Here is a 27526-nt window from a genome sequence, read left to right on the forward strand (position 1 = left end):
TTTGATCTTGCATATCAAAATAAATCCACTGGCAAATAAAACAGCCATATATTATGTAAAACCAAATAATTCAGATATTTATTACCAAACATGACTATTTAAAAACTTAGGGGGCATAAAAAGCATTGTTGAGAAAAATAATAGTGACCAAAATCCAAGGATGTAAAAATTTACAACAAAAAATGGTATATTGTGAAAATTTGCTGAAAAGGTTAAAGTTACAAGTAGTTAAAATTGTATGTTATATACAGTAGTAACTTCTATCAAGGTGTCCTAATCCATTGGGCAAGCTCATGTTTGGCTGTCTGATTATATAATTATTTGTACCCACCACTGCCCCCATTTGCTGATCCCCGCTACCCTTTCAAGTCTACTTTGGTCACCCTGATGTAAGATCAATGAAACCTGGGCTTACTCTCACCTGAGGTCTGTTCTGTCTAAATTGAAAAAAATCAAGTTTAAGTACTAAGATTATCACCAACTCACCCTCTCAAACTCAAAACTCTGATCTTTGATTGGTCGGTCAGAGATCTGCCATCTCGTTCTCTCTTTAAATAAGTTATTTTTAAAAATTATGAACATGAATTATCACTGGGTTTTGGACCTGAAAATAATGCTTTTGTGAGACACACTGTGATATGGCAGGTATGAAACAGTGACAGTACAGTTTATACTTACTTGGTATGTGCACAGATAAAGCTCCACAAGAAGAAGTAAGACCTTTCTTCCCAGAGACTCATCTACAAGGTAAGAAAGGCAATATTTAAAAGCAAAATATATTTACCAAAATGCCATGAAGCTGGATTGGAACTGATCCCCACCCCTCTCTCAATTTTACGAAGTGCCAACATAACATTCACGCAATTAAAATCATATCATGTGACAATCTGAATTTGTCGGAATAAAGGTGCGATGATTTGATACCATTGTCCATGTCATAATTTATCAGCTGCTGAATTTGGCATTAGTCACTCAAAATGTGGTTCCCAATGCAAGATACACATGTGCAAGCAATTTCAGACAACGTATAATATTGGCATAGGACACCACTTAAGTACAATTTGGTCAGAGTCATGCTAATTCAGGACAAATGATCATCATGATCCACAGTCCGGATTAGTGTCAGGTTCTTATTTTTTGGTATGCTGTCATTACCCATAAATGATATTCATTTCTTTTTACACATTACATTTTGTACTATTTTTTAAACAAATAATTACATAAATTAGGGTAAATATTACACCAACACCTGTTTTACTGTAAAAATGTCTTTTTCTTAATTTTTAATATACCGGTAAAACTTTTAACATTAGCTTTCAAAGAATTAAACATGTGGTGAAAAACCCACCTAGCGGTTCAATGAACTGAAAGAGCCTGTTGAGGATAGAGAGTGCAGCCTTGTACTGACGGAGGTGGTGCAGAATGATGGCCTGGTTGTAGTACAGCACACTGTGATCCACATCTTCCAAACTCTCACCACTTTCCAAGTTCACATGAGCCTGAAAAATCGCATCAAATTTCGTACAAAACATTTAATAGCAAGGTTTTAACCTTCATACCATGCAATAATATATTGTGTATGCCTTCAAACCAAAAATATGTTAAAGACAACAACACCAATCAAACATTTTCAGCTGATGTTGCTGAAAATACCACTGATGCATCCTACCATTATGGAAGAGACGTTATCAAAGGGGCTGAGTAACTCTTCTCAAAAGTGAAGACATTTGGTTTAATTTCTAACTATTTTCTCAATATTAACAATTATAAATTTTATAAATGCTATGCAGTAGGTTAAACACCCCTTCAAACACAGAAGAGTGCTTCAGTTCATGGTCATGTGATTATAAAATTATAGATAATGTGACTGAACATAATGATCAATAACATCTAATGCAATTACAAACTGCATCAAAAGAAATTTTGACAACAACATTCTTACAAAAAAAGGTGGCAAATTATACAGTTGGAATAAAAAGGGGTTTTGTAAAAAATTTAAGGATAATATTCTATTTGATCATTTCATTCTATTAAATGAAGAAGTGAATCAAAATATTTGAATAAATTCATTATTTCAATCAACCTTTTAAAAAGCTACCATGATTAATCGTAGCAAAGAAAGAGCAAAAAGAAGAAAGAATCTTGTACATGTATATACAACACTTATTCAAATTGGCTGGACAGATATGTATCCCCAACCAATTTAGTACAAGAGAATGTCAAAGTTTAACTTCAAACAGAGGCTACAATTCTGTACAATTTTGTCAGAAGCTGGCAAAAATGGAATCAATCTGTTTAAAATTTGATCCTCTGACATGCTCCTCTTTCTCTAGCTGTAACAGAATAATACAGAAGATCCGATTTTAATACGACTGAAATTAAACTTGTCAAATATCTTAATCAGACTGATATTAAACTTGTCCCATATCTTAGATTGATATTAAACTTGTCCCATATCTTAATCAGATTGATATTAAACTTGTCCCATATCTTAATCAGATTGATATTTAACTTGTCCCATATCTTAATCAGATTGATATTAAACATGTCCCATATCTTAATCAGATTGATATTAAACTTGTCCCATATCTTAATCAGATTGATACTAAACATGTCCCATATCTTAATCAGACTGATATTAAACTTGTCCCATATCTTAATCAGATTGATATTAAACATGTCCCATATCTTAATCAGACTGATATTAAACTTGTCCCATATCTTAGATTGATATTAAACTTGTCCCATATCTTAATCAGATTGATATTAAACATGTCCCATATCTTAATCAGATTGATATTAAACTTGTCCCATATCTTAATCAGATTGATATTAAACTTGTCCCATATCTTAATCAGATTGATATTAAACATGTCCCATATCTTAATCAGACTGATATTACACTTGTCCCATATCTTAATCAGATTGATATTAAACATGTCCCATATCTTAATCAGATTGATATTAAACATGTCCCATATCTTAATCAGATTGATATTAAACTTGTCCCATATCTTAATCAGATTGATATTAAACTTGTCCCATATCTTAATCAGATTGATATTAAACATGTTTCAATCAATGCAGTCCTGTTATTATCGGACAGGACAGAATGGTTAAACATGAAACACTATATGCCTCCAGCTTCCCTCCGCAGATATGGTGAGGCATAAATAAAAAACCCATAGACTACTTTGCCTAAAGGATGAAAGTCTGTGACAGGAATTAATTCAAGTCAAACTGCATTTTAAATTCAAGGACAGTACCGACACTGAAAAAAATTGTATGATAGGAATTTATTCAAGTCAAATAGCATTTTAAATTTAAATTTAAAGGAAAGTTTTGAGAGTGCAAATATGTAAAGATCCAGGATTATCATTATATTATTATACATAATACTGGTGCATATAGGTGTGTGTGCGTGTGTGTGATTTGGATTTTTAACGTAGCTTTAACAATTTTTCAGTCATATTGCTACGATGTCTGCAGTGTGGCAGTTTATAGTGATGCCTAGCACCGGGGCATCATGTCGCAGACATATAGCGTCATGTACCACCCAGTCACATTTTGGTGAAACCAGGCCGACCAGTCCTACCACTAACACCTTAACGCTGAGCGCCAAGCGAGGCAGCTGCATGTACCATATTTATAAGTTCAGTGTGACTTCACTAGGATCAGAACACACGACCTCCTGCATTCGAGGCAGATGCTCTAACCACTAGGCCACTGGAGCAGTTCTGGTGCATGTAGGAATTATACATATAACAGCATTTTTGTATTATTAAATGTCTCCCTAACCTATGCTTTAAAAAACAAAACAGGAATAGTACAGCAGATTGGTAAAGATATGCAAATCAGAAAAATGACTTCTCATTTTATGAAGATAGGTCACAGCAACATACATTTTATCACTAATTATTTTATCAACATAGGTCACAGTAACATATTTTCATTCAGCTTGAATCAAGAAAATTAATTGCTTATAAAGTTTGATGCCTATGATGAAAATAAAATAACTGGATCATTATTTTACTATTCTTGTTGTGGGTGTAACACCATTTTTCAGCACATGATAGGCTATACATGGCAGCCATTATCTCTGTTGAAGGAAGAACCCAAGATAACCCCGGAAGAAACAAATGCACAAGAAGAGGAACCAAACTGACATCTGTTTCTTTGTACAATACCAGTAGTTTCTCACCATAAAACCCCCTCTTTATACCAATTTCACTCTTACAATATATATACTGTCATGGATTCCACTATACTGATCCAATTTTGTTTGCTAAATTTTATAAAAAATTTCACTTTATATTTATTTCTGATTCATGTCAACCATTTATAATCTGGTTTTGCAATGTTAAATATTTTTAGGCTTTATTGTACCAAGTCATTTTCATATCTCTCGGTGCAGGGTCCCTCACTTATAATGAGAGTCACTGTTACGGTTGCTACAACAGTTACAAAGAGGAAGCAACAACGTTATTGCATACAATATACATCCAGCTGCAAAGAGCATGGGCTAAGACAATGCACCAGCGGAACTGGGTCTATACTATCTACTGTTAGAATGACGTTCAAATTTTTGAGAGTTTTAACTTTCAAAATTTGATTATTTTTTTTTTACTCAGCTATGGCTCCAAGCAATCAAAATCACCAAAATATTTCTTGGCTCACATGTATTTCTTTATCCCCATGTATGACTCATTACACAGACACCTACTGGGAGATGTATCCAGTGACTAATTGCATATACAATGCATGTTTAAATAGCGCTAGTTTACTTTACTGACTATAAACATTTACAAAACTCAGTAACCATGTAAACAAACATACACCTGACACATCTGGCCAATAGGCACTCCACCTAGTATGTCCAGTTGCATTATCAAGTTTCCATCAGGTAGATATTTGAATCAGTATGAAAGAATATCACGATAATGCTAAGTATGTTTTACCTAAATTGGTTACATATACTGAATAAAGGCATGTCTTGTAAACTAATTCATATTATAATAAGAGATAAATAACATACAGCAAAATGAAAACATTGGAAGCTAATGAATTAACAAGATACAGCATTCACACTGTAAATGGCTTCCATACAAACAGCTGTAAGCCTAAGCCTATCATGCAACAGGGAGAAAGGCCGAGTTTTCAACTGATTTGGTTAAATTACACCATTTCAATTACCATCAACTGCAAAAATGCTGAGAAATTTTGTTAAACATTTCAGCCTTAATAATAAACTCTTTGTCTTAAATATACAAAGAAAATGATACATTGTCAAGTTAATTTTTTAGTATAACACAACTATTGAGATCACGTTGACTTTCCACAATAGAAAGCTTGCACATCTAATTTACAACAGTTTATATATTGCCAAAGATTTCCAAATGTTTTATATGCTTCAAGCTGACTTCATCATTTTCTTTCTCAGGACTGTTATTGCAATTACTAAAATTATACAATAATTATTTTTCCTTTATCTAATAAGCAGAATTTACAACTATGGCAACCATGTTATTGTATATCTAATCTCTCCCAATGTTCACAATGCGACAGTCATGTTGGTAAAAAGTGACATCATATCAATGAAATCATAATGATCAAGTCATTTTGTGTTAGACAATGAAAAGTGATTTTACAACAGCAGACTGCCAATAAGAGCAAGTTATTCATGGTAAAATGGTACAGTAGTCCCTCACTATAACAAAGGAACAACCCTATAGATGAGATCACCTTATAGTGAGGTATTTTATATGTAATAGATCATACCCACTTTATAAAAGGGACTGCCGTATACCAAGGTATCTTATAGTGAGGGAGTACTCAATGTATAGGTACTAAAAAGTTAAATATAATATATATTACTAGTACACATTATAAATGTTGGCAAGCATGGAAACAGATGTACATGGCAGAAATAGGGACAGTGTGCTGTATGTATGAACAGAGGAATGGATAATTATAATGACAAAATATACTCTGTCACTTTGATCTGACAGGCAGCTACCAAGAAATATTTTTTCAAACATTTTTAAGTTACGAGACATATTTACTCATCACAGTATCTGAAGAGTAAGTAAAATACTAACAAAAACACATCCTAAATAACACTGCAAAACAATAATAGAAGCTGTCCACTGCAGCGTTAAACATCAATGGCTAAAAATAAGTATGAAAAGCAGATGGACTGTCAAATCCAAAGAACTACATGTATATATTTGTCAAAACATTTACAGTTTGCCTGGATTACCTGTTGAGCCAGAAAAAGAACTTTTTTCTTTACAGATAAAACATGCAGTTTAAAAAGCAAAATAATTTAATGATGCAGTGCATAAATTACAGGAAAATGAACTTAATACCCATGCATGAGTCAACTCCCATTTCTAAATATTTGTTGAGCTATTTATTATATTTTAAGCATAAACCATGAAAATAATAATACTGGACAAAGTTTGGATACACTCAAATTCACTTTATAGGGCAAATCCACATTTCCCATCTAATACAAACCTCAATTAATTGTTTACAATGAACCAGGCCAAAATATAAACGTGACAAAAGAGGGTGGGGACACTGCTTACCTCTGTACTTATTTTATCTTGTACAGTCATTTAGTATTTGAGAATATTTATGGAATCTAGAGCAAAGATGATAAAATTATATTTTGGTTCATCATTTAGAAAAGTCTTCTGTGCAAAACCATGAAATTAATAAAGTAGGTAACCTCATTAGATTGGTCTGAAGTTAATGTGTTTGGTTCTTTATCTTTTGTTCAATATCTTCACCTAGTCTAAACCATTCAAACTTCAAATAATTCAGGCAGGGAACAGTTCACAGACAAATTAATTCAAGGCAAGGCAGACAGTAGATATGGATAATGAAAGGTCAATTAACAAAACAATGAACAGTTCAGTTTATACAAGCTAATGATGCAGCCATCATATAAAACTGTTGGGGTATGTAAAAGTAACATAGACTCCAGAACACAAATCGTATGTCCTTCAAAATATTGGATAGATTCTAATGATTATTTGTATTGGGAGGTGACTTTTACACAAGTGTGACAAAAGATTATGGAAAAAAAGAATGAGATGTAATTAGGTCTTTGTGCTGTTGAAAATGAATTGGAAGCGTGAAATTATAATGCAGACTGCTCTATGGGGAGATAATTCAGAGATTTAACCTAATTTATTACATTTAGATACCACTTCAGGTAATTTACACTAGAAGTGACCTATATACTTTATCAATCATGAAAAAATCCATTGTCCATCAGCACAAAATAAGCAGATTTTGTATAATTGCATGAAAATCCTGATTCTGGGTAAGCAGACAAAACATTTTGAAGTTTTTCCAGACCTGATACATTTTTGTCATACAAATAAAAGTGAATTAAACAACAGTTTCCTAATTTGTTTTTGTCAAGAAATTTCAAAATGCCCCCCCCCCATCACTTTAATGCCACTAAGATGAATGAAAGTAACTCTCACTAGTTATCATTTCTCAAATTTCTATCTTTCTATAGCTGTGTTTATTTAAATATACTTTATATACTAACTGAAAACATGTCTCAAAGTATAAATATGTCTAAATCTTCTAGCAAAATCACTGGATCTTTTCAAAAATATCTGATTCAAAGTATGTAATATGGACAGACATTAGTGATAACTACACATTAAAGTTAATTTTTTAAATGTATATTGCTGACACAACTATAAATTTGGAAGATGTTAATTAAACAAAATTCAATAATTATATAATTTTCTGCAGAATTTAACACTAATATATTTATATTTTCTCCTCATCAAAGCTTTTGCCATAACATAGAATATATTGCCATTGCCATAATATTGTATATATTGCCACTGCCATAATAAAGTCAATATCTACTGCTACTGCCATATTATAATATCTATTGCCATTGCCATAATAAAGATCTTTTGGCATTGACATAATATAGTATATACTGCCATTACCATAATAAAGATAGTATTTATTGCCATTGCCATAATATAGTATATATTGCCATTTCCATAAGGATAGTATCTATTGCCATTGCCATAATAAAGATAGTATCTATTGTCAATGAAATAATAAATATTGTATATATTGCCATAAAAAGACAGTATCTATTGTTATTATTGACCTGTTAACTGAGGAATCCCAAAACTACACCTATATTCAACCATCTGTCATTCAAATGTGTTTATTCTAAATTCCAATGAGCCACTGACCAATCTTGTCAGGACAATGTGCAATTTGCTACATAATGGTAAATGATATATAGACAGAAAAACATTTTTCCATCTTTCAGGGAGGGCTGGATTCAGAGGTAGCAAAGAGTAATCCTTTATATAAATGTGACTGGGTAAGTGTTATTGGAGAAAATTGTTTTTACTAACAAAATTCCTTTGTCTGTCAAATATATTACTTGATCACATTAACATTAGGTGAGTAGGTAAGAGGAGAAAGTAATGTTTGAGCACTCAACTTCAACCTACATCACCCTGTAAGAGCATGATGATTACTGACAGATGAACTTCTCCTTATGTAAGATTAGTACAAATGAAGATTGTGTTTTCCTATACAATCTAGGGTCATTCCACTGAGATCCCATACCTGGTAATTGCCTTACATTCAAACGTTTTCCATGGTGAATCCAGCAAAACACTGCAAGGTCAGGTCCATGACTGGGGTTGTGCTGTCGTGAATGGAGTGTTGAAACTGTCTGGGCAGCTACAGGTTACCTGACAATATTCAGCTCTAACTTGTTAAGCTATGTCATTCAAACAGAAGCTGAAAATAGCAGGCTGGGCATGCCAACCGATTCCACTGTGTTTCAAAGTAAAAAGTACGACATTACATTCAAAGGCCAAACTTGTGGAAATTGCTTGTTGCTTCCATTTTGTGAACCAATTCTTAATGCATTGTTCCTTAATATGTGAGAGTTCAGGTATATGCTGACCTAACATCCCACTTTAGCCAAGCAGCAAGCATCTGCAGGTTTGAACTGCTTTCCTGCAAAATTGGACAAAAAAAAGATGATGGAAAGGTATCCCTTGACTGATAAGTTCTAGCTTCTTTCTGTCAAATAGTAAAAAAGAAGTTAACCAATTTGTGGGGTGGAGGCTGAGACCTGTGTGACATTAATGTGACACCAGTCAGTGAAAACACATCACTTTCCTTTGTATGACTTCCAAGTGGAAGAGTATCTACAGTCAAAGTGGTAAAAACCTTTCTATGCAGGGCATCCCTGACAGGTGCCAGGCATGAAGAAGGAGTTTCTCCAGACATGGATGCAGTAGCAGCAACCGTAGCAGCTTCTGCAGTGAGGAGGTGGCTAGAATTGTCCTGTGTTATGATCAAAGTCAACCGAGCTGATTGCTGACCCAGGATTTGTTTTAACTATTTTGCAGTCCATGTTTCTCAGTTTCTGGATTGGTTTCAGTATCAGAAACGCTAGAGGGAATGGTATATGCCCATATCTGATTGAAATAGCACCAATGGAAAATGCCTCAGCATCTGGGAATGGACAGACGAATGTGGGCACTTTGTTGTTCTGCATCCTTGTGAACAGGTCTAGTGTTGGTCAGCCCCATAGGGTGCAGACTCGATGGAAGGATCGATGGAAGGATGACTCAGTCTTGATAATAAACCTATCCAGGTTGTATCAGACTTGCATATTTATATGATATTAGGTACACCAGCATAAGTACTACCATATCGTAATGCAAAGGTCTGGTGATTTCATCCCTCACTGTTTTAAGAAATAAGTCACTACAACTGGATTGTCTGACATTATCACAACCATCTTCCTCATGTAGTGTCAATGAACTGCTGACCATCACCAAATCAGGTAACTCATGTGCCCCTCATCCCAACAAACTGGCATCTTAACAGATTGTGATTTCCAGTTGTAGGTCTTTTAAAGGTTTTCCACTGGAGCATAAAAGTGTTTCAAGATTGTAATCTGATGATATAAATAACCCAGATTCGATACCGCTGTGCCAAAACAGTCATCTGCAGAGGACGCATGTACAGCATTATGCTGGCATAATAGCTGAAATGAATGTCCTGGTAGATGCCATCTCCAATGCATTAATGATACTGTCAATGCATTTGGGAGGAAAATTAAATAGGCTGATAAGAGTTAGAAGCGCCATATCTAAATGAAAATACTGAAAAGGGACAAAATCTGACTTGCGTACTGACCCTAAATAGCAAATAAAGTAGAGAAGGTTGTCCATATCACAAACAAAAACTGAATGTACCAAATGTTTTTTTTTACAGTATATCGTCCAGGTAAACTACCATCAAAGAGGAATGGGATATGATGAAGTCTTGTTGAAGGCTCAAGGACTGGGATCAAGGTTAAATGGACAGGAGACAAAATTGGTAGACTACCCTGAAGTAGCCTAAGCAAAGGTAATTCTGAGATACCATGTAAATTGGAATATGGAAATACGCATCAGACAGGTTGGGACTGCTCACATATTTCTTATGTGACAGATGCATAGACCTTACCATCTCCATCTTGAATTTCTGGGTAGTAATAAACTGATTCAGTCTATTTAAGGGCATAACAGGTCTCAATTTTCCAATGGGTTTTGTAACCAGAAAAGGTCTGATACAGAAACCATGAGGGTCTGGTCTTTTGACAACTTCTTCTGTAAGACAACTGCCTTCATGAAATTGCTTGGGAACTCCATCATTAAAGTACACCATGAAAAAAGGGAACTGAATTAATGAGATCTGGAGTCCTCCAAAATACCTTCAATGACCCAAATGTTTGTCTGAAACAGGCTGATTCAAATCTGGCTAAAAGAAAGAAGTCTGGTGATGGGACTTTGATGGGGTCTGGCAGAGATGGGAATTTCAAGGAAAGCTGAAAAAGCAGCTCCTGGGTTGTTTGCTTTCTCACCTCCATAATTTGACTCCTAAGCAGAAGGTTGCTGCATGGTGGGATTTAGAAGAAAATCTAGGTGTACACCTCTTCTTATCATACTGAGGTTACAAGAGGTTGTTAGGGTGTTTGACATCATATGGTTAGCAGCCCAACTGACTTGTTTGCATTACAGCATACCAATTCCCATGCATGGTCAGTTTAACCTTCTCAGCTATGCAAAATACCACAAGAGATGCAAGGATGAGTAGGAGGAATCTGACATGAGATTCTTAATCAATTCAGGTGGAAGCTGACATGAGATTCTTAACCAATTCAGGTGGAAGCTGACATGACATTCTTAACCAATTCAGGTGGAATCTGACATGACATTCTTAACCAATTCAGGTGGAATCTGACATGAGATTCTTAATCAATTCAGGTGGAAGCTGACATGACATTCTTAACCAATTCAGGTGGAAGCTGACATGAGATTCTTAATCAATTCAGGTGGAAGCTGACATGACATTCTTAATCAATTCAGGTGGAAGCTGACATGACATTCTTAACCAATTCAGGTGGAATCTGACATGACATTCTTAACCAATTCAGGTGGAAGCTGACATGAGATTCTTAATCAATTCAGGTGGAATCTGACATGACATTCTTAACCAATTCAGGTGGAAGCTGACATGAGATTCTTAATCAATTCAGGTGGAATCTGACATGAGATTCTTAATCAATTCAGGTGGAATCTGACATGAGATTCTTAATCAATTCAGGTGGAAGCTGACATGACATTTTTAACCAATTCAGGTGGAAGCTGACATGACATTTTTAACCAATTCAGGTGGAAGCTGACATGACATTCTTAACCAATTCAGGTGGAAGCTGACATGACATTCTTAACCAATTAAGGTGGAATCTGAAAACAGTAAGATCCTTATCTAGGCTAGGTACATCTGAATAATAAACATTAGTACACCCGGTAATTTCTGCAATCTTTGGTGAATGTGGTAAAATTCTGAAAAATGGATGTTTGTCATCAATGTCCATGTCCACTGAGGCCCCAATTTGCACACATAACTGACTGCTGCTGCAGAGGCAAAATTCTGCACATCTCATTCATTGTCACCAGAAATTGAAGTGCCATCCTTTCCATGGCTGAGCTAGAATGATCACTCATATCTGCATTGCCACCGTCATCAACCTGGGAACTGTTATCCTCTTGCATGCTCTGCATACTGTGGCATAGCATTCCATATGGCAATGATGATGCTAAATTGTTACCAAGAGGTTCTACCAGCTGAATATGTTTGTAATGTTTGTAGTGCCACCCAAGTCATGTCCAGCATGCAGCATGGTTCAACTTGGTCCCGTACAGTCAGTTGAGCTGGACCGGATAGATCCAACTTTAATACCAGTTTGTCATGCATCATAGATATGGTCAGTCTGGCCATGTTGTCTGCTGGGTGTATGATCACACTGCTGTAGCAACTATCAACCTTCTTTTCTCCTGTCCAGCATAACAGATTCATGACTGCCAAAACTCTACACTGATGTCCAGATGACTAGACCAGTTTGCTGGCAGCCAGATTGGTGTATGGTCATTAAGATAAAACCTGCAGTATAAAAGGTAATCCTGCCTGGTTTCAACATTCTCAATTCCATGCATGGGTGGGTATAGGGACATATGCCCTGTGGGCTGCCAGTTTGTGTTAAAATCGGTCCTAGTTTTGTCCAACTCACTGATCTAATTCTAGCTGACAGAGCTTGAGGTAGAAAGCATATCACAAGTGTTTCCCATTTAGCCTGAGCGAAATCACTTGGCTTGGCAATAATTGAATCTAAAGTGATCTTCTGTAGGCATTGTTTTGGGCATTTTCATGATGGAAGCAGGATCTTGACATATCCCATACAGCTGGTTAAAGATTCCGAATTCAGATAAATGTTTATCATTTCTTGTTCAGATGTCATAGAACATGCCTTTTTTTTTGCAGCCTTTACAAGATCCTGGACAAAATGTAATTTGACCATACTGCACACATGCTTCATGACATGGGTGTGAAGACAAGCATGTCTTGCAGACCAGGCATGTCCTGTGGTTGTCCCCCATGGCTTCAAAATACCTGCATTTCTTGCATTTAATTGACATTTTAGTAATGAAAGATAGAAGAAACAAATAAGTGCATAAAATAAATTTACAAATTTGAACCAAAATTACTGAAACTATCTAATAATAGATCGAAATTTAACAGTGCAATACAATTTCACTAGTGACAATTTTAGTGTTGCTGATCACAGGAACAATAGCAAACAGTCTTAAAAAAGTGAATAAATACAAATAAACTCATTGGGAACAGCACAAAATTTGTATACACCAGGTAAAACAACCTTTTGACTTATCATACTACTGAAAATAAATGATGTCTTAAATATAAATTGTAATGGATTTGTTATGTATATTTTGATTTAATTTAATTGTTTGTTTGTTAGTTTTAAAAAACAATTTTATTCCATAATATTATTGTAATGTAATTTTATTTACTGGATTTTACATTGTCCAGAAATTCAGTTCAGTTCTGTTTTACCTGTTTTTTGTAAACAACTAATAACAGAAACTTTGTATCTAATGCTGATCTAGTTCCTGACCTTGATTCAGAACCAGTAAAAGTTCAAGTAAACAACTTTAAAAGAAATTTTTTTTCTTCTCAGAGTAAGATTCATAAAGTGAAAGCAGGGCCATACCTGGTGTATGTGACAAGTAACATGTATCAGTTAGGTTTTTCCAGAGGATTGACCAACATCTGGGCATCTTTTCGGTGTCATAGCTAGATTTATTATTCATGTTTTGAGAAAGAATATTCATTACTTGCCTTAACACTTGAAAAGTTAAAGTGTTTAATCTTGTGACCAGTTTTTGGGCCAATTATTCTGTTTTCTTCAAAGTATTTGGATTCCAAGAGATTATTTTTCCCTGCAAATACCTGTGCTCTCAATTAATTCTTGGACAAGGACAGTTATCAAAATTTACACAGAATTCAAACACAGGAATATTATTTTCTGTGATTCAACAAAGAACTGATGACACATCAGTACGATGCTGACCACAGCATATGTCATCGCCTTCCATTTTGGATTTCATCAGGATTCAAACTCAGTTTCATTTGGACTTTTTATTACCAGGACTTCTTTTTTTTAGTTCTTGGATTATTCTTGAATTATTTTCAGATTTGATTCGTAAAACCTAAGTTTTTTTTCTCATTTTTACCCTGTTTTTCCCAGGAAATAAATTATTTGTTAAATTTTACAATGCTTGTTGTCTTCACTCTTTTCTTGCTACATTTTGTAAGAGCCTAAGCATGTAACAGATTCTTCATGGGCACAATTCACATTTGCAAGTGAAAGTTTACAATGATTATATCTGGGATACCATTGGCCACCTAACCAGAACAAATGGAGTTAATCTATAGGAGTAACTTATCATCATCTATATGAAATACAGAAGGAATTATACTTTTCATCTTTAAGGGAGAGCTGAATTCGGTGGTAGCAAATGGTAATTACAAATGTTAATGCAATCCGGTAATGTATTTGACTGAGAAAACACTAAGCAAGTGAGTAATATACAGTTAAATAGTTTTAACAATATTTTCCCCCAGCAGTACAAGTTTTACTTTTGTTTGCCTTAAAGGTGTGAACTGGTTCAGTTTGTTTTAATTATTAATTCCCCCACCCCGAAAAAACAAGTCTTTTCTTTCCGATACATAGTGATGAAAAATGAAGCAGGCCATGTGACTCAAGCATGCAGAATAGGCTGAACACAGATTTTTTTTCTATTTATTATTTCAATCTAACAGTATAGAGGCTAATATGATGGCACATTATACAAATATAACTAGCAGTCTTGAAATATTTTGAGAAAATAACTGAAACTCAAAATCCCAGTTTCAGAAAACGTAGCACTCTGGTTATGGAGCTGAAGTCAAGAATTTTTTTTTTAAGTTTCATGACAATAGCGTTACTGTAAATAAAATTATACACTGTAAAGATTTCAGGACATTCTGCTTAGCTTGAATTTCTAGTACAACTGGTTTATCAAATATGTGGTCAGATCTTTGCCCGTGCTCATCAGAGCTTTATGCACCCTTTACTGTCATAAATATGAATTTATGAGATGAGACTGTCTTGCAAATGAATGTTGAGAATTCTAATCAACAATAATGTAGTTATTACTAGATCAAGCCCTGACAAATCTCCCCTAATGAATCAGTCCAAAATGTTAACAACATCGACTGATGGCTGCCACACCAACATCAACATGATCACCCTGCAAATTTTACTCACTGTCCAGAGTCCGAGATGTAGAGGAGAGGGCTGAGAGCTGGCCATCTGACGAAGGCCCATCTGAGAGGACAATAAAGAGATACAGCAATAGACTGAAATACAGGACCTATCACATAATAATACAGTGCACTCAACTCTGAACAGAATACACCCAGGTCTGCCATCACATAATGTGCAGGTAGCTGAAGGTCTATCAAAGCGATGTTGCTAGTTGTATGCAAATATACAGCTGTACAAACATATGGTTCTTAAATAAAGGTGTTTAGAAGCACGCCCTTCATGCCATATTTGCATTGTTTTTTTAATGATGTTCTGCATTAATATCAACAATACACTTGTTTTCTTACTTTATGCTGTTTGCTTACTATGATTACATAGCACAAACAGCATACACTCTGATCTGCTGGCAGATTATACAACAGCAGACTGGGTTTACACAGTTCACAGTTGATCATGTGTAATACAGCAGCAATAAATACTGTGTATCATACTATGTTAGTGTCATAAAATGAACATATTCAGCAAAAAGGTGTCAAAATCCAGCAGCAATACCAGAATTTTCAACATGGCTGCCATGGTGGCCATATTGGATATCAGACTGGCACTATTTAATTTGGGACCAAGCAGACATCATAATCATATGTTGACATGACCATCCATGTAGTAAGAACAGTGATAAGACTGCAAGATAACCATTCTGGCAGCCATATTGAATGTCCAAGTGCCACCATTTGCATATAGTACCAACTAGATCATGGGATGAAAGTGTATGTATGGTTTCATGGCAATCCTCCAAGCAGTTTAAGAGGTGCAGTGATAAAAAATGTGTGCTAACATACAAAAAGGATAACAGATGGCAAATGAACAATAGACAAAGGTTATCCCATAACCTCTTTTGGTCTATGGTTTTTTGCAACTATTTTCACTCATATGTGAACATTTGCTCCTAGTTTCGTGGCTAATAAACTGGGTTTTTAAAAACAACCATTATTTCATTTCACAAAACTTGAATAAAAAAATGTCACTATGAAACCTATACAAGCACTTTTCCGCAAATTTTAGTAATTACATGCATAAAATATTTCCTTTTATTGCCTACACAAAGTGAAGAAAGAGTAAATGTTCCCAAGGTGCAATAATTAATTAGCTTCATTGAAACTACATGTGAATGTCATAAACCCAAACTTAAGTGGATCGACAACCTGCAATTGTCAAGCATAGAACATCTCCCATGTTCATGACATCTCAATTTTGATATAAACTTGTGCTTACAAGAGTAAAGGAATTTACAAATTACTTGTAGAAAAACTTCTGCACAGACCATCTCAGATGACCAGCACAGATGATAAAACAAGCCTTAAAAGGTATTTTGCAAGGCTTTTAATTTTTTCCTGTGCTAAAGAAATTGAAATATTCTAGAAGCCAAAAGTTTGATCAAATAAAAAAAAAATGCTTATTTTTCCAAAAATTAGGAGAGTATAACGGGTCTGATCTGTATGTGTGGATGTTTCCATCACCACTCAGAAACCAAGTGCATGTGACAATTGAGGCAGAAGTCTGCTTTACATGATCTTGAGTGCTAGCTGTAGGAGTGATTCATTTATGCAACTGCCTATAGTTAAAACCAAAATTAATGAAATTGCTTTTGTCCTGGTATAATGTCCAGAACCAATCTGGAATGCTCTCATACCAAAGTCATAATTTTATATGCAAGTACCATACACCTTAATCAAACTGTGTTTTGGGCAAAATAATCAGTTGCTAATTTCCCCTCCTTTCTTAACAGTTTTCACTATATGAAGTATGCAAACTCTCCATATCTATTTATAAGTCCATATATTTTATGTTTCCATCCTATAATTAAAATTTGCTTCATTTACATAAACTCTGTTAACAGTGTTTAACCACCAGCTTTGTTATACTGAATTGACAATCCCAGTTGTTTATTTTATAGAATATTTTATACATAAAACCAATTTATTGCAATTAAAATCTAATTTGCCCCGTGTACTGATGGTGTACGTTCAAAGGGATCTACACTTCTTACTCATTAAAAAACATGTGATCTTAATTCAAACTGATAAGAAAAAAGGTTATTATTGTAATAAATCCTAAATTTCAATTGCAAAAACATAACAAGAATGGATGTTATGTACAGTGCATTAACAGGATTTTTCCAAGCTGCCTTCTCTGATGTCAATGCATCATTTGACTGGGTAGTGCAGGTAAGTCAAACAATCACGTTAACTAAGATCATATGTTCAAGATTCATGTGCCAATAAGCACAGGAGGGATTTGTAAATGCATATTGACTTTAGATATGAAATAAGACACAAAACTTTTAAACCTTTCAAGAAACTTGTATAAAGCAATTACTGGTCTAACTACTTTTTCAAGGATCTGAAACTAAGTAACTATAATAATGAACCTCTGTTAAGCAGAAACCTATCTTCAGATGCATAGTTCTTTTTAATTTCTACTGATGACCCCATAAAGTTGAATAAGGAATGTTCTTCACAAATACTCTATTATTCTCATGTATAACACACAACTGTGTTGCCCAGAATATATAGTGCAAAAGTAGATCAGGATATGCAGTCAGCACAGACAAGAACACACAGTGCACAATTAGATCAGGATCTACAAACAGTATAGACCAGAACAATTAGAATACATAATGTACCAGCAGATCAGGATCTACAAAAAGTGAAGACCAGAATACATAATGTACCATTAAACCAAGATCTTCATACAGTGAAGACCAGAATACATAATGTACCATTAAACCAAGATCTTCATATAGTGAAGACCAGAACATATAATATACCATTAAACCAAGATCTTTAGTGTAGAATAGAACACATAATGTATCATTAAACCATGATCTTCAAACAGTGAAGACAAGAACACATAATGTTCTTCTCAATTACATTTTATATACACGTAATGTGAATGAAACAAGTCTCAGATCATAATCTCACCATCCTATGTCAGATACACATGGTTCACTTTAGTCTTGTTTTATTTACATTTGCCTGAATTCAAAGACAATTGAAACTGGATAAAATCAGAGCTGCTAAGATTGAAACCAGTTGAGATAGATAGTTGCTAATTTAGTCTATCTGATGTACATTTTCTACACAAACACTGCTTATAATAAATTCTGAACTAGAAACTAAACTCAAGAGGAATTTTTTTTCAAGATGGCAGCATCCTGTTCTAAGCTACAATTTCATGAAAATTTTAAGGCACATCATGGACAATGTAGTAGCTAGTTTTTCAGTTGGATTTCTTGTCTTTGTGATTTATTTCTTGTCTTTGTGATTTATTCCTTCAAACACTCCAAATGATCGTTAGGATCAAATTTAGACATAAAGCAGCCTCCCCCAAAAATTGGAAGCATTCCACTTGCTGGTGACATCAAGATCAGAGTTCTGGAGAATGACTGATATGGTTCCTAAAACTAAAAGGAGTCAATCCCTGAAACAAACAACACAGATCCAGACCTGGCCTAGATGCAGTAGCACAGATCCAGACCTGGCTCTGATGCAGTAGCACAGATCCAGACCTGACCCTGATGCAGTAGCACAGATCCAGACCTGGCCCTGACACAGTAGCACAGATCCAGACCTGGCCATGTCGCAAGCAGCACAGATCCAGACCTGGCCATGCAGCATGCATCCACATATGGACCTGTAACCACATATTAAATGAAACAAAATTGAACTTTTTTTTCTTCTTTATAACCTCTTGAAAATTCTGATCACTCTTTCTTAAGACTTCACATTGAATAACTATTGAAACAGATACACATACAAACAGACATACATTAGAAGTTCTCTTCAAGTGGGGTTCAAGTAATGAAAATTTCAGTGAGGTCTTATCCTTACATACATAAAGAGTTTTACTAAAGTGACCAACTCTAAGCATGAATTTATATTTTGGAGTTTTGAATTTGAGTTCAATTTTTGCGTAACCATGGAGTCTGAGCTTTAGATGGAGATTTTGAGTCAGCCAATCACAAACAACTACACTTTTGTTCAGTAATTTCTGTTCAACATTCAGACTAAAGCTTTGAGTTTCATGATCTGCAAGCCTGATCTAACAAAGCATAAAATGACTGCAGATCTGGGTTTTTACTGTTAACAGCCTGGTATGTGCTACACAGGTGTGAATAATACAGTATATGTGGGAACCATTAAAAGACAGCAATGTTCAAAAATATACAGTATTCAGTGTATTATCTATGCATGCTTTCATAAGCATGCTAAATGCACGTGTCTCTATCCTAGTATACCTTGTAAGAGCAAAATGGCTGCTAAAAAAAACCCAGTACATAACGATTTCCTTGAAACCTATCACCATGCTCATCAATACTCAACTTTGCTCGTTAAATTGAAATCGGCCTTAAAAAAATGACCTTACATATTCAGCATAACTATATTGGTAGAGAGAACAAAACTCCTGTGGACAGCTCCCCTAATACAGAAAGGGCTCTAACTTTTCTATCACGAAGGAAGATGATATGGACACTTATCGTGCTGAGTTTTAACCAAAAGAAATTTATCCAGATAACAATTATTTAAGTGTACTGTGCAAGAACCATTATTATTCTTATTCATGCCCTAGGGATGGTGCAATTACTGGAGGTGGTGGGAGATGGGCACTTAATACCGTACATCACTGTTTGACTGAAAATGTTTGTAAATTAAGTCGTTTTTATTTTTCTAACAGTCATTGGATTACTCATGTACTGTTTTAATTATCTGGGCATGTTGTAATAAATATATATGGACCTATGAGTCTGAATAAGGTAGGAATTTCTCTTTGTGGAAAAAAGGGGCAGGTATTTATTAGAAGGGGGTTTATATTAGAATAACTATGATATTATGCAATGTGTAATTATTACATAAGTGTTACACGTTAATCGTAGAGTTCATTTCCCTATTCTAGTTCCTAGACAAATTAAAGAACAATGTGAATTATTACATAAGTGTTACAACTTAAGAGTTTATTTTCCTATTCTCGTCCTAGGCAAATTAAAAAAAAACAATGAACTGTTATATAAACTTTACACCTTAAACCATTCCATTCAGTCTGTTTTTCCTATTCTAGTTCACAGACAAATTTAAGAACAATGTGAAGAGTAAAAATGGAGCAATTTTGTGCAGGGATAAAACCATGTTTGGGATATATATTACTAGATTAAGATCATTCACCCAAGGCTTGTCGCACCCGAGGACTAACAAAACTGTTCTGCATTGTCTGTATTATGTATCACTCTCAATATCAGTAGAGTCTGAGGGACAGCATAGTCCCAAAACCCATCCCAAGCGACTGTCAACATGTCCACTGCTCAAGCCTTTAGATCTGGGACTTAACAGATAAAGCTGGACTTTTTGTGGTTTCACCTCACTACAAAGAAATCTATATATGCCTCCACAGCATACAAATCAAATGATGATCGATGGTTGATGGGACAACTCGGTGTGAAGGGCATGGCTTCTTCCAGACAACAATCAGCTGGGACACTAAGGCTGTCCACAATGTATCCAACCAGAGCTGTAATCCTGTGCAGTTGTACCACTGATGTAAGTCCCAGACCAGGACACAGAGACCAGGTGATCTGTCTCATTTGAAGAGGTACATCACCACAACAGACTTGTATGGCAATACCGGAATTACCCTTCCAGAAATGACAGGTGTTCATTACAGTCATCATTTCCAGAAGGCTGGTGAGAAGGGCCCTATAAGGCCTCTAGCTGCACTGGCCATGCTGAAGCAGGGCAACAAGTGACAAGTGTTCATTACAGTCATCATTTCCAGAAGGCTGGTGAGAAGGGCCCTATGAGGCCTCCAGCTGCACTGGCCATGCTGAAGCAGGGCAACAAGTGGGCTTCCCATCTTTATGATCTGTTAACTCTGGTTTTGGTCTCTCTAGAGAATATCTGTCCATAAACTATAACTGGCCTTGCCACAGACACATAAACTTTTTTTTTAAAACCTCAGTTGAGTTCATAATTCTATGATCAGAAAAAGGAGGCCATCAAGCATTCAGTGCTTCTGCAGAGGGTGCATGAGCAACGAACATGTGTTTTATGAAATACGTGCAGATATACTGCAGTACCTATCAATGAGTCTGACCTGAACAGGATGATGATGCAGTTTATAGTCTTGATACATGCCCCTGGGCTCAGCCTGACACTGAACAAGTGCATGGAATTGGTATGTATAGTAAAACATCAATTATCCTGACCCATCAGGGGACAAGATTTCATTCAGATGATCATATTTTGGACACAAGGTAGAACTGTGAACATGTATCAACTGGAAAACATCAAGATAAGTCGAACATCATCTATTCTATTTGAATCTGTGCCATTGGGTGAAGTCAACATTAACCATTGATTGACACTCACTTGCATAGACTTGGAATTCTTATGACTGGAACATTGAGTCTTCAACCATACTTAATTAGCCTGTGATTCTGTATGATAAATTACATACTGTCATAGCAGCACTCACTAGGCATCAATCAGGTGAGAGAATAAAGTTTCTGTCTTTGTATCTCATTCTCTCCTAAACAAATTTATTTTACTTTTAAAATATTTTTTTCCCTCATAATATCATTGTAAGTATTCCTGTATGAGTTTCATGTTTGTTTCTGATTTATGTTACTCAATTCTATGGTATTATCATGACCTGCAAATTCATTCTATTTACAGATACATAAACATTGTAATAAGTAAATGAAATTGGGCGTCAAAGTAGTAATCCATAGCACAGATAATCAGCATACATTCTAGTTCCTTTGAAAACAAACTGTATGACCTTTATTGAAAATGGACTGCAAGAAGTTATCCAGATACTGGTGATGAAGTGATGTGCTGCCCACTAATAACTTTCGCAAAGTGGACATTGTCCAATTTTTTGGCCAGATAAAAATTTGGTAGGAATGCCAAGTCAAGCATGAAAGTTGCTGCTCCTACATTTTGATAAACTTGGAAGTCATGTGAAAAGGTGATCAACCATACTAAATTCTGGGCCTGCATGTTCACCACCACTGGGTTCTTATCTAGGCTTGGATCCTATGTGTTCCACATCTCATGGTATAAACAGTATCAGTGGGAGGAGTAAGATGCTGGGAATTGACTCTTTGACAAGAATTCTCCCCATCTCAGATCATAACAGCCAAAAGGAAATTTCCTTGATCTTTAATGACTGTAAAAGTAGAAGGAAGGAGGGATGTTCAATCTCAGAGCACTGTACGCAGATGTCTTGGCCTTAGAGGATGGGATTGTAGGCAATAGTAGCAAGCATTCAGATGGTGACAAGATATGGTAAATCTGCTCAACTGCCACCTTAAAGCTGAATTTCATCCACTTTATGTGGACCTAGCTGGCACACTGATAAAGGCTTCCCCTGCACTCACTCTGTTGGTGGTCATTATCAGGTGCAGCTTCCATGTGGCATAGGAAAAGGACCATTGTTTCTGGGTATAACACACTTATCCAGCAAATATGCCATGAACACTGGACCCTGCCAGACTGGCAACCTGGCACTGTGTCAGAGGGACAAATGGTGGAACAGTCAGCTGGCTGCTGAAATGGATGGACCAGTTATATGGGCCTCTGTATGGTTCCACATTTTAAAAAATGGTCAGATGGTATACAGCACAGCTCATCAATGAACCAGCCTATGGTGGCTAGTTAATATGGTATGTTGGTAACCGGAGTAATGGCAGATGCCATAAAGATGGCTGACAATACATTGTGGCAATGTCAATGTCATACTAAGTCCATACTTGGACATGCTGGGGACTTATGCCTACTGGGTTGCCAAAAAGAGGGAAGATAATTTTCAGTTAAAACTCAAGTTTTGACTGGACTGGAAAGACATTAAGAATGGTGTGATAAAAACTCATGTACTAGCCAAAATGGCTAGACATAACAGTCCCTGACAACAAGGTCCACAGAATTTTTGAAGGTGGAAGGGCTATCATGATATTCTCAATTATGCTAGCTACAGACAACATTTTGCCCATCTCTTGCTCTGGCCTTGAAACTTTTTGCACAACATAGTGGACCAAACACCCTCTGACCACATCATGCATGCATCATGTTGTGAAGCTGATGCGTTCCTCATACAGAGAAGACACATTCTGTAGGCATCCTCTACGATCTTAAATATTTAGAACACCTGGTTGCTAATGAATCTAAAATGACACTGAAAAAGACAGTATAACAGAAATCAAACACCTGAAAGTAACAACTACAGAGCACAACAAGTTAAATAAAAAATCTAGATGCCCAGGGTCCCTCCAAATCTAGATCAGAAGCCTCTCATATTCTAAATAAGCTGACCATCAGGCTTGTCAAAATAAAGCATTATTTGCCTGGATGAAAGCTTCAGTGAAAAATGAAAATCAGACATTTTCATTTTGAAGTTTCTTAAAAGATTGGTAAATTATTAATATTCAGCCTCTTCCGAGGCCCCAGTCAAAGTTCTTCCACCTTAAGAAGATTGTCTGCATTTTCTTTAACTGCATCAAAGCTGTCAACTTTGCGTACAAAGCAAACATGTCCAATGAATTGGAAACAGAGCCATTTCTGTTCTCCATATTTCATTGGTTACCTGTAATTAGTGCTCACTTGTCCTTTGCTTTACCAACTCTAAATGTGTTTGGTTAGGATAGCTGAAGATCAAGATGGATGTCATGAGGTGATACAGTACAACCGTACTTGCACAACTGTGAAAGTTTAAAAATGATAACCATCTGATATCTGGGTAGCCAAAAAGTGGTGGAAAGGAGAATCAGTGAGAATTTCTTGCCTTTGCTTCTATGATCTATAAACTGGAAAGATAAATTTTCATCTTTCCGGGAGGGGTGCATTTGAAAAGTAGCATAGTTAATGTGACTGAAGGATATATCTGACTGAAAAAAGTGACTTCTATGTCTCACATCCTACTAACGTGGATTCAACAAATTAGTGAGAAACATCACTGATGGAACTCAGTCCATGCTATTCATACCATGCGACACACATTGGCTAAACTCTGTCGAAACTCATCTGTGCTCTGGAAGCCACTTAGACAAAAATCTGCCACTGCCTTGTTATGAACCACACGTGGATCATTCGGTCTCTGTGCCATCAGTTTGTTCATGATGTTACAGCTAGCTGTGAACTGTTTCCGCTCAAACTCCTGGAAAGCGTCATTTGCCAATTGTCTTTGCTGTTCAGTAACTGGAGAAACTAAGGGAGTGAAGTCTACATGTTCATCAATTTCCTCTTTGTTATCAGACATAATGCTTCTCTGTTAATTTTCTTTTCTATTCTGAAAGAAAATACATACAGTTTATATTAAGGCCATCGCAGTCTAGAGACAATGAAGAATACATTTATGCTGTTTTTTGATGATTGGATAGAACAACAGTTCCAAACAAACTTGCAGTTTAGCTTAAGTAAAACCTGACAAATCACAACACCATTGTCTCTCACTACAAAGCCCTTCAGTATTCCACCATATTATAATGCTGATAAGGCAATGATTCACGTTTCATTTTATTTGTTTAATAATTTTGAACAGAATTTCAAATAATTTTAGTTCTTGGTTACTGAGGACCAATTATAGATGGCTGAAAATCACTGAATAGCTCATTTTGTTTCTTTTATTCACTATTAGGAAATAGCTTTGTTAGGACATATATAAATATACCTCACTGACAACACTGGTCATTCAACTTGTGTCCACTTAAATAAACTACAAATTTATATATTTCATGTAAACAATAGTGAAAATCAAAGTTCATAATATATGAGTTCACCTCAGTAGGCAAGGTGGACTCATGAACAGTATTGGGGAAAAATTACAACTTAAAATCAAACTTTGCTGAATCAGGTCAGGTGCTGATTGTGTGTTTGCAGTGTATAAACTTTGTGTTCAAAGTGAAACACGTGACCTATGAATGTGGAACAGTACCATTTCTGTTCACCACATTTCATTGGTTATCTATAATTGGTGCTCACTTGTACCATACCAAAAATAATAAACTGTCCCTTGTTCATGTTGATTTGGTGATGTATTGTTGGATAAAGATACTAAGTCAGGGTTTGGCAACCTATTTTAACTAGCATGCTACCTTTTTCCAGATTAATTACAAAATGAACCAGTAAGAGAGTAACACTTAAAATCAAGATTTTTGGCTGCCTTTCGGGTGCCACACAAAACCTCTTGACGTGACACCTTGTGGCATGCATGTCATAGGTTGCCAACCCCTGCATTAAGTATTACTATGAAATGTCAGACAATGAAGCTAAGCCAGCTTAGCTAGGAGATTAATGACTTATAACAGCCCCAATGCAAAGTTTATCATCTTAAAGGAAATGGTATCATTTGATTATATTTTATTCCATTTCGTTCAAATATGTACCCACTGATTCTACTGATACAGTGTTAGTGTTTTCTATAACTGTGATACATCCACAGAACAATGGCTTAAGTATGAAACTCGTTTTCAACTATGACTGAAAGACATCAAGATTTTTGCAGTATTCAAAAAGAAAAAGAAAAAGAAAAATTCCAAGGCTGCTGAATTCTCATCCCTATAGATGATGATGATGTGGTGTGGTTGTGATTTGGATTTTTTATGTAGTTTTAACAATGTTTCAGTCATATTGCTACAATGTCTGCAATGTGGCAGTTTATAGTTATGTCCAGCACTGGGGCATCATGCTACATGAAGTCCCACCCAGTCACATTATCCTGACACCAGGCTGACCAGTCCTAACACTAACTTCTTAATGCTGAATGCCAAGCGAGGCAGCTGTTAGCACCATTTTAACACTAATATATTAATGATGAGCGCCAAGCAAGGCAGCTGTTAGTACCATTTTTTAAAGTCTTTGGTGTGACTCGGCCGGAGATCAAACCCACGACCTCCTTCATCCAAGATGGATACTCTATCCACTAGGCCACCGGAGCAGTAACAAAATGGCTGTTAATTATACTGTAAGGTGCATGGCTGTGATGTGATGATGATGAAATAGATTGACTGAAAATCAACCTGAAGGTATACAACTGAATACTGCAAGAACAGAAGTGTATGCCAAAATTATTCAGAATTCCACACCTGAGTATGCAGAAACTGAAATTGCTGGAAATTGTATTAGTTGTGAGTCCCTCCACAAATGAATGTGAATGAGGGTTCAGTCTCATGAATAATGTCAAAAGTATAAGGGACTGACCATTTAAGGTTTCCGAAAGGAGTGGATCTGTTGAAATAATAGTAAAACAAATATGGTCTTGTCGGGCAAGTGAGTTCTTTTCAAAGCCACTTACATTGGACCTGTCTCGGAAAAAGGAATTCTCTGAGCACTGAAATTCAACAACACATTTTAGTACTCTGTGTCAATAATTTTTAACTGAATTTAATAAGTGGAAATCAAACATGCCATCCACTTTTCATCATTTCAAACAAGTTATGCAGTGAATGAAATAATAAGTTTTATTTCTAACATTAAATTCATGTGACCTCCTAACATCTTGTACAGTATTAGTATTATGGGGGGGTGTTTACTTGTAAATTTAATTATTTTTTGCCAGAGATCTGGTCCAAAAAAAGAATTATAACACTCTGTAAATTCTGTACATATAGAACATATAGTGTGTTATCCTCTACAAAGACATCTGTATTATTATTATTATTATTAATATTATTAACATCACATTTCTTAGACGTATATTTGCAAAACGAATATATATTTAAAAATTCAGTACAGTGTAACTCCCAAGATACAACAAATTTAGTGTTATCAGTGAATTAGCCCACTGTGGGGACAACAGCTAATGCATTTGTGATATCTCGATGTGAAAGAAAAAAAAAATCAAACATAATTTAGACCATCTCCCAATCTCATTCTGTGAGTTTGATTTCTTGCACAAAGACTTTTTTCCTGGAGATATTTTGAACCTAAATATCATAAGCAGCATGTAGTTCATAACAGACACAGTATAAGACATATGGGTCATATAGGCACTCAGTATTTACAATTTCAGTAATTGCTGTCATTATTTAGAACTTAATTACACATTCCTTTACATGGCAATTATTCACTTTTTGGATCTTCTTACATCCATATTCTTTTGGAATGTCATTATATCCACTCCACAAGAAACATACAACAAAAATCAATGTTAAAGTATGAGAATATTTCTGGACAAGGTTAATCTAAATGGGTGATCCAATACAAACCAAACTGAATGTCGCACATTGTGATGTCACAATGA

At 35.5% G+C, this 27526-nt stretch overlaps 1 protein-coding gene across 2 annotated transcripts in view; it reads right to left on the minus strand.

Moving 5' to 3' along the window:
- Positions 1–26752, minus strand: part of LOC149782971 (CCR4-NOT transcription complex subunit 10-like) — a 70734-nt gene extending 43982 nt beyond the window's left edge. The window contains exons 1-4 of one of the 2 annotated variants that reach the window (XM_089934532.1): positions 24272–26751; positions 15239–15298; positions 1349–1499; positions 679–740 (exon numbers count right to left, since the gene is read on the minus strand). In XM_089934532.1, the coding sequence (XP_089790658.1) occupies positions 679–740; positions 1349–1499; positions 15239–15298; positions 24272–24544 (546 nt within the window). In that variant the 5' untranslated portion in view covers positions 24545–26751. Of the gene's footprint in view, positions 1–678; positions 741–1348; positions 1500–15238; positions 15299–24271 lie in introns of both variants that reach the window. The other variant, XM_089934533.1, reaches the window with a different exon arrangement.
- Positions 26753–27526: the final 774 nt, after the last annotated feature.

Source organism: Sinohyriopsis cumingii, chromosome 15, assembly GCF_028554795.1.
Source record: "Sinohyriopsis cumingii isolate HCF-2022 chromosome 15, ASM2855479v2, whole genome shotgun sequence".
In the NCBI taxonomy this organism is placed as follows: Eukaryota; Metazoa; Mollusca; class Bivalvia; order Unionida; family Unionidae; genus Sinohyriopsis; species Sinohyriopsis cumingii.